This window comes from Sinocyclocheilus anshuiensis, unplaced genomic scaffold (genome assembly GCF_001515605.1).
Source record: "Sinocyclocheilus anshuiensis isolate Anshui unplaced genomic scaffold, SAMN03320099.WGS_v1.1 scaffold37, whole genome shotgun sequence".
In the NCBI taxonomy this organism is placed as follows: domain Eukaryota; kingdom Metazoa; phylum Chordata; class Actinopteri; order Cypriniformes; family Cyprinidae; genus Sinocyclocheilus; species Sinocyclocheilus anshuiensis.
The window spans coordinates 95,428-104,891 of NW_015536461.1; the positions used below are offsets into that span (position 1 = coordinate 95,428).

The 9,464-nt window shown below is 36.1% G+C and overlaps 1 protein-coding gene across 1 annotated transcript; it reads right to left on the reverse strand.

Moving 5' to 3' along the window:
* Window positions 1-926: 926 nt before the first annotated feature.
* On the reverse strand, window positions 927-6,451 carry LOC107657995 (uncharacterized). Its single transcript, XM_016446748.1, has 3 exons — window positions 5,160-6,451; window positions 3,111-3,416; window positions 927-1,111 (listed from the first exon to the last, which is right to left on the reverse strand). The coding sequence occupies exons 1-3, from the start codon at window positions 6,240-6,242 to the stop codon at window positions 1,007-1,009; spliced, it is 1,494 nt and encodes a 497-aa protein (XP_016302234.1). The 5' UTR covers window positions 6,243-6,451; the 3' UTR covers window positions 927-1,006.
* Between the last annotated feature and the right edge of the window lie 3,013 nt (window positions 6,452-9,464).

Below are 9,464 nucleotides of genomic sequence, written 5' to 3' on the forward strand. Positions count from 1 at the left end.
GGGGAAAAAATTGAGAATCTTATGTGTTTCAATGGAAGAATTCAGAATTTTTAATATCTCTTTACTTCATTCTGGTTATTAAAAATTCTGGTTATTTCCAGGTTTAAATTAGATAACCAATCACAGAATTTCCATGTGGTTGCAGACTTTTAGACACACTGTATTTTGCACGAGATGTGAAATAGAAATGCAAATGATGGGTGTTCGTAACAGTGAGTCAAAGCGATGGTTTTTAATTTCGCTCTTTCAGGACACTCAACAAACCCTTACACAGATGTTCAGCACTCGATTAAACAGGACTGCAGAAAATATGCAACTCAATTTTGCCTTGGAATCACTTTGGTTTCGTCACATACATGAAAGAACATGTGTTTTCTCTCAGCAGTTATCAGTCATTCAGTTCATAAAAAGCCATGTGCCTGTATTTGGCCTTTGAAGGGTTTCAGAAGAGTCAGTGTTTACAGCGCAACTGGTAATTTATTTTCTGTGAATTTGTTCTCTTTTGGTCTCATTTACTAATAGTTGTGTTATTACCATGGTATCTTGTTTTAGCTAATCAGAATAGCTTTTAGTGCTATGCTAAGCTAATAGGCTAAGCTGTTATCTTGCTAGCTAAAGGTCACTGAAAAAACAGAGAAAAGGAAATGCTTAATTTTACCATTTTATAACTACTGTAAGATAATGTGATATGTAATTAAAAATACATCAGCAATTATTTTTATAATTAAGACTAAATAAAGCAAGGATTTAAGTAATTTTTAATCAGACAACAAATAAGAGTACACATAAAAAATGGGATGGAATCTTTCTGGAGTCCATTAGTTAGCCTATAAATTTCAGATCTTGCACAAGACCAAATTATCCTAAAAGAGGGAACATGTTGAAACACACCTTATGGCAACTTATTGATTAATTATGTGTTCAAATGTTCACACACAGGATTTACGTACACACCATTAGTGAATGAACCCTTTGTTGTGAAGAGTGCGAATGTGTGTGGGTCATCTCAAGGGTCAGTGTGTCCACCTGCAGTATCAGAGTCATCACTCGCCTGTGAAGAGCGGCCAGGCCAGCAGGTGGGCGGTATCAGGGGAGAGCATTTGGTTATGATCTGAACATTAGGAATAAATCAAATGATAAAATGAAAATGAAACTGTCTAAATAGGAGCAGGTGCGTTAGATTTTGGCAGACGAAAATGTGACCCGTGCAGCTGTTCCCAATAATATCGATACAATACAACATTGTAGCTGTGCTTCAAAGAGTCACTGGTGGAAAAGATGGCCTTCAAAACCAGATGGTTGGAGAGCTGAAAAACGTATACAGTTTGTTCCTCCATGTTGTGAAGAAAATATGTTTTTTTTTTCATTATGAAAATTGTAAAACAAAAAATCCCAAAGTGACCAAATCTCATTAATCAAACAATGCAAATGCAAATATTCTATGGAATTATGTTTTGCGTAGTTTTATGGGAGGGGTTCTACTTGGACCTGAGAATGTTAATGATTAACTAACCAGGCATTAGGTATTACATAGATACCTTGTTCAGAAATAGGATGTAAAACAGTATGCATTATGCAAATCTTTTAAACAGTAGCATGCTATATTATTGTTACATGCCCTCATTATATTGCATGTTTGATTCAGCAAGTGGGTTCTGCTTATCTCATGAAGTTATATACATCTGGGAGGTCTTGTTGCAGCAAAGCAGCTGTCATTATGATGAACGGGAATGATGTCAGGTTTATTTATCAGATCTATGGGTTGCCTTCTATGCTATAATGAGGAAAATAAAAGTAGCATGGAAACATATATTCTAAACTTAGCCCATGATTTGCTAGTTGGAAGCAGGTGGTATTTTTACAACAACATATACAGTATTTTTCAAATGTATAATAATGCATTTCTAAAATAATTTATTCTATAGTAAAATAATTTATGACTATTTTATATTCCCATTATAGAAAGCATATTATTGGACAAATATATATATATATATATATATATATATATATTTACACAACACACACACACACACACACACACACACGAGCAGGAAATTATGTCATAAATATTATTTGCATATATATGCTAGGTTTATTTTGTCAGCTTTTAGAAGTACACAGGTATATAGATTTCCAACCAATTTAACAGAAGTCCATGAAGTCCAGTGTCAAAAAGTTATCAGATATTAATATCAGATATTGTACAGGCTTTTTATCATGTTCTTGATACCAGTGCATGTGCATACAGGAAATTATAGACTGCAAAACAAAAAATAACTACTGTAATATCCAATTTTGTTGTTGTTAGTTGTTGTAAGAATGTTGTAAGGAGACTGATATGTATTTTGTGACAAAATAAACTACTGTTCAAAAGTTTTGGGGTCTGTAAGATATTAATTAATTAATTTTTAATGTTTGAAAGAAGTCTCTTATGCTCGCCTATGCTGCATTGATTCGATCAAAAATACAGTAATATTGAGAAATGTTATTATATTATATTACATTGTTTTTTTTTTTATTAAAATATTTTTCAAGATTGAATTCCTGTTATATCAAAAGTACATTTTCAGCAGCCATTACTCCAGTCTTCATGTCCTGTCAGTCTGTCACATGATACTTCATAAATTATTTTAATATGCTGATATGGTACAGGTACTCAAGAAATATTTCTTATTATTATCAACGCTGAAATACATTGTGCTACTTAGTATTTTTGTGGAAATTATGATAAGTTTTTTGCTGGATTCTTTGATGAATAGAAAGTGTAAAAGAAACGCATATATTTTAAATAGATTTTATTTCTAGCAATGTAAAAATAAATGTACTGCCACTTTTGACCAATTTAATAAATAAAATATTGTCTTTAAAAAAATATTTATTTATTTGAAAAAAAATAAACTCACTGACCCTAAACCTTTGAACGGTAGTGTAATTGAATTGGTAACATTGCAGTTACTATGTACAGAGTTATATTTGCAAAAGATGGTATTTACAATGTACAAAGACTTATGTACAATAAAAAAAGTAAATGAAAACTTAAAATAAAATAAAAAAATTATACAATATATGACTTAGCCTTTAGCTGCTCAATCTTCGATGTTGTGTACCTTGGAAATTTCCCTGAGTTCAGGAGCTGTGAAGTGTCTCTTTCTTGATTGATGTTTTTTCTGCATTGTGGGGTTGTTTTCGGCATGACACTTTGGGACCGCGTGATCTCCACCAACTTCAGCTAGGCTCTGATTGGCAGGCTTAGATGAAGATGCGGGCATATGCGTCAGTGCCAGGCACACGTCACCCACCTTTAGTTGGCGGCATTGTAGTCTGCAGGTTTGACTTGTATGTTGAGGGTTACAGGAGGACCAGCCATGACCGCAAACGAAGAAGGGTAGCCCTTCACTCACCTCCAGTGACAACTGCAGAGAAAATGTGAATATTTTAAAGACATTCTTGTCCAGAAAATGACAAGTGTGTCATAATTTATTTATTATGTCCATCCCTGTTTTTGTTGCATCAGCAGCCAATGATTTTGCTGCTCAACATTTAAACACTTGGCCAGTGTTTGCTTAGTAGTTTGCAGCATGCTTCAGAAAACCTCCACCTTCCCCAGCTCCACCTGTATAGATCTGCTAAGGGTAATTTCATTTATGTTAATAGTAATTTAATTTATGCTTCAGCCGGCCGCCATCGAGCTCCACCAAAGTGCCTTCTGCAAAGCGACGGAGAACCCAAAGGGCAGAAGAGGAGGATTTAAACTGTGAGCTAGTGTTTGTTTGGGGATTGTGTTTTTCTGGTTCTTCTCTCCAGACCAGTAGGGGGAGGTCCTCTCTTGTTTGCTTTTCACTTTCACACTTTGGTTTTTCAGGCACAGCATGAGTAGAATGGTTAAAATCGAGCGGCAGGTGATGGTTGTACTGAATATTGTGTTTAAAATATTCTTTATTAGATTGTATGTAATGAACCTAGAAATGGGTTGTTTTTCACATAATGTCTCTCGTGATTCTCTGAATTTTTTTTTTTTGCATCAGCAGCCAATGAGCTTTGAATGTTCAACATTCAAACACTTGGCCAGTGTTTGCTTAGTATTTTGCAACATTCCTCAGAAACCCTCCACCTTCCCCAGCTCCACCTGTATAGTTCTGCTACGAGGTAATTTCATGTACGTTATATGTGCAACAGTAGTATTTCTTACATGCTCACAGTAGTAGCATGTCTGTGGATGTATTGGCAGTCGCAAGTCTTGGTACTTGCTCTGCCACAGCAGAAGCAGCAGAGCAGATCTATTCTGCCAAGACCAAACACATTAACATTGCCAGGTATATTATCATACTAATCTTTCTGAGAGTTGTCATGACAGAACTGTGTTCAAAACACAAAAATAGCCGAGGCAGGACATATTTTCTGTTGTGTTTTACAGACAGTTTGAAAAGTAAGATTTATTGATTCCTTTAAAGGGGTCCTATTATGCTTTTTCAACTTTAGTTAGTCTGTAATGTTGCTATTTGAGCATAAAAAAGATCTGCAAAGTTACAAAGCTCAAAGTCCAATTCAAAAGAAGATATTTTATTTAACAGAAATCACTTTTCAAAAACTACAATGAACGACTCGTTTGGACTACAACGCATATTTTCCGGGATTTGTGATATCACAAATATCCACGAATGGGACGAGACCTGGTTGAGCTGCACTAGAGAAGGCAATGAGTGTTATCACTATGTCGGAGACATGCTAGCTTTCCCAAGGCAGACGAACTTAGAGTGGTTACAATCATCCACTTTAAATCGCGCTCAAATTGATTTGATTTTGACGCGATATTTACACTGAAGCTCGCAGGCGACTATGGTAAGGGGCATGACATTTCCCGACAGTTGTGCCAATCACAACACACACTGGCCCACCTAACCAATCACAACACATTTCGTATTTCAGAAGGCGGGCTTTCATTTGATGCAGGAACTATTCGAGCCGTTCATGCCAGACTGGGGAGAGAGGTGTTGTAATAATGTAAAATATGTGAAAAATAATGTGTTTTTTGAACAACCTAGTATGAAAGCCTGTTCTAGTACACCCCCAAAACAAGATCAAGACTTTGTAAAAGAGCATAATAGGACCCCTTTAAAATCCAATGTGCAGCAAATCAGGAGTATTTTCTTTCTTACCCGTGAGTGGTCATGCTCAATCTCCACATGTAAACATGAGAGCGTTGGGGTCTGTGAGGGAGTCATCTTCAACACAGTGAAACGCTTCAGTGTCAGCTCAGGATGTAACTGAGCACACAGATCCAAATCCTCCATCTTTAAATCCTCCACCCGCTTCAGCCGGCCGCCCTCGAGCTCCACCAAAGTGCCTTCTGCAAAGCGACGGAGAACCCAAAGGGCAGAAGAGGAGGATTTAGACTGTGAGCTAGTGTTTGCTTGGTGATTGTGTTTTTCTGCTTCTTCTCTCCAGACCAGCAGGGGGAGCTCCTCTCTTGTTTGCTTTTCACTTTCCCGCTGTGATTCTTCAGGCACAGCATGAGTAGAGTCATTCAAATCGAGCCGCTGGTGATGGTTGTACTGAATATTGTGTTTAAAATATTCTTTATTAGAATCTGTATGTAATAAAGAACCTAGCAGTGGGTTGTTTTTCACATAATGTCTCTCACGATCTCTTTTAGAGCAGATTCTATGACTTTGTGGTTCGTGGTACCAATGTGAATATCTCGGTCTCTCTTTTTGCATGCACATTTTGACTTCCTCATTTGGAATATCTCTTCTTAGAGTATCCCTAACAACCCCTCTATAAAAATATGAAGCTGACAATGGGTCAATTTGTGGATTATACAGCTTTCTGAAACCTTTGACAAGTCCATGTCCTACTTCTGGAGTTAAATAACTCCAGTATGTTGTGCCCCTTCCAATACTGTGCAGCGTATTTGGGTCCCTGACAAGTAATTTCGATGAAGGTGGTAGATATCTACTGCTAGTAGAGTTCAGACTCGGTGAAGGGTGGATCTGATTTGCTCCTATAACACAAGAGAGGTCTGGGGTCGTGACAGAGCCTAAATCACACCTGTAAGTATACAAGTTAAACCCATCTGTGACAACACCAGGTGTGGATTCACGTACTTGTCTAGATCTTCTGTATATTAAATCCTGATTCCAAAAAGGTGAAGGGGTTTTAAAAATGGGTTCGGATGGCTGTTCATTTGGTACGGAATCCCATTTTTCTAAGACTGAGGAGGAACTTGTATTTTTTGCCATGAGCACAACAGAGATCGTGCAGTATCACATTTGACATAAATGTTGTGCTGTCCTCCTCTTTCTCTCATTAAAACGACTTGTTTAGTAGTTGTGGAGAAATCTCAATAACATTGCGTTGTTTATGGTGGAAATTTGCTTATGGGGAAGAATGAGACCATTTGAGATGTTTTCAGAAAACGTTGTGAAGGTATTTTGAGGGCATAAGCACTTGCTGGATGATTAAAGTTCAGCTGAGTTCTGGGGTCGTGACAGAGCCTAAATCACACCTGTAAGTATACAAGTTAAACCCATCTGTGACAACACCAGGTGTGGATTCACGTACTTGTCTAGATCTTCTGTATATTAAATCCTGATTCCAAAAAGGTGAAGGGGTTTTAAAAATGGGTTCGGATGGCTGTTCATTTGGTACGGAATCCCATTTTTCTAAGACTGAGGAGGAACTTGTATTTTTTGCCATGAGCACAACAGAGATCGTGCAGTATCACATTTGACATAAATGTTGTGCTGTCCTCCTCTTTCTCTCATTAAAACGACTTGTTTAGTAGTTGTGGAGAAATCTCAATAACATTGCGTTGTTTATGGTGGAAATTTGCTTATGGGGAAGAATGAGACCATTTGAGATGTTTTCAGAAAACGTTGTGAAGGTATTTTGAGGGCATAAGCACTTGCTGGATGATTAAAGTTCAGCTGAGTAAGGTGCTAATAGTTGTTTAAATTGTTGTGATGAGGAAAATGATTTAGGAGACTTGTGGCTTCATATTGACTGGGGTACTATTGGGTGGTTTCTGAAAAAGAAAAGAAAAAAGTGTAAATTAGATGGTGTTAGATATAATTGTAGATCTAATTGTAGCAAAACCAACCTTTAACCAGCAGTTATGCTGTATTTAAGTCAAACTGAAACTGTATAAAAAGAAAGAAAGAACATTTTTAAGTGTAAAGATACAGAATATTATAATGTATAACGTTTACTATGTTATGCTTTTATGGTTGCATGATATTCATGTTGGTTATTAACTTCTCTTTGCAAGTTTTTAAAAATATTTTTTATATTACACTACCATTTCATTTTTTTTTCATTGTACACTGTCTAGGATGCACATTTCTTCAGCCCCAAAAAAGCCCGTTTTTTAAAATTTTTTTTTTATTTTAAGTAAACATGTAACATTTAAATAACCAGCTGGGCACCACTTTTGATTGTGGAATAAATAAATATTGCGGGGCATTATGCATGCAAATATTATATTTCTACAATAGAAATATTGTGAAGCTCATTTTGTGCAATTCTACATGCAGGCCAATAGGTGTCAGTATAAAGTCTAAGACCACTGTTGTATCAGCCAATGAAACTAACCAAAATCAAATGAACCACAGTAGTCTCTCAACAGTCCATGCGTCAGGTCACCAAAGTGTAGACTCTTCAGAGGACAGTAAGGGTGCAGGTGCCATAAACAGGGCCATGTCCCCTCTTGTTTAATAATCAAAAAGTAAAAATTTCCAAGTACCTGTATGCCAAAGACTGGGTAACTACAGTTGATCCCCTTTATTATGTATTGCTTAGGCTATCTCCAAACACTTGACTCCATTCTAGTGTATAACGGCAACCTTTTCACAATTCAAATGACTGGATAAAATCAAGCCTCGTCCTACATTTTCTCTCACTGAATAATATCCTGTTTCACTCAAAAATGGAAAAAATAAAAAATTTGAATTTCATGTTTTTTTTTGTAATTTTACGCAAACTAACATAATATTGTTTTCAAGAACTTCAAGATTAGTACTATCAAGGTAGTGTAATTTTGATTTCAAACAAGCTGCTTAATTTATGGCGTTTTCTTAATGTTTCTTAATATTTCCTTTAACTGCTGATATAATTTATTTTTTTTGTTCAAGTGTAACCCTGCAGAAATGTGCTCTATACTTTCCAAGTGTCTCTTCACTAACAATTTGATAGCTTAATGGTACACTAATAACAGCATTCAGCGCCAGATGACCTGCCTCACTCCAGCTATTAGTCTACAAACTTCAGTCTGCCCCCAAGTCAGGGCGTTTCTATGGCAACACATTTTCCATAATAGCAGTGCATGTTTGACTGTCATGAGGGTCAAGAATAAAATAACTATGGCCAGTAGGAGAGGTTACAAATACGTTTTGGAATTAAATGAATTAAGAACAACCCAAATCCCATTTCTGAATGGGATGCACCTGGTCCATTTTACAACATTTCTTTCGATTTTCACCCCAAATGCTGTTAGACTTACGAAGGTTTTCAATTCCCACGCTGTCAGAAAGACATTATGCTTATTACACATTATCAGCTGAGGTATGTACTGTGGAAAGAGATATTTACCTATTCAAATCCCCCAGCTGTTTATTCAAATTAAATGACTTAATGCTGTCATACAGTATTTATAGCCCTCAATCTTCACATACATTTTCTTCAGGTAATGCTATACAGAACATTAACACTATTTGAATAAGTGATAGGCAAATACAAGAATTGCTCATTTCTGTGGGACAGCGGATAGATTTTTTTATGCAAAAAGTGAATATTTGTCATGGAATGTCAATGAGCTGAACGATCCAAGAATTCACCTCAGTTCTGCAACCCATCTAAAATTCTAAAAAATAATAATAATAATAATAATCGGTGGTCTATAGCACATAACAACAATATACCTTGCATATTTTTAAAGAGAAGGTTCTGACTGTGGTAATATTGTACTGCTCTCTCTAAAGCTAAATATAAAACTGTGCAGTTCTATGCAAATGAAATAATGTAGACTGACTTATGAAAGCAAAAGTGTTATGAAATGAAAAATGAAATTTAAAAATGTAGCTTTTTTAATAGTAGTTTCATAACATAACTTGTGCTTAATTACATTTACATTACTGCAAATAAAAAAAAAAAAACGTATAAAAAAAACTAAAGTGCCAATTTTTGACTATATAAAAGGAACTGTCAAATATAGAGAAGTGCCACTGCACACAACACATCAATAAAAAAAAATTACCTTACCTTCAGACACCCCTTGCTTTACATAACATAAAGGTCTGTGCTGTTGAAATGCTGTGCATCCAGTTGTGATGCTGACTTGCATATAAACTCTTATTTTCATTCCTCCTACTCTCTCTCAGTTTCTCCCACTCTCCTCTCAACTCTGTCTGACGGCTGATGCGCTCTCTCTCTCTTTCTCTCTCTCTCTCTCTCACACACACACACAC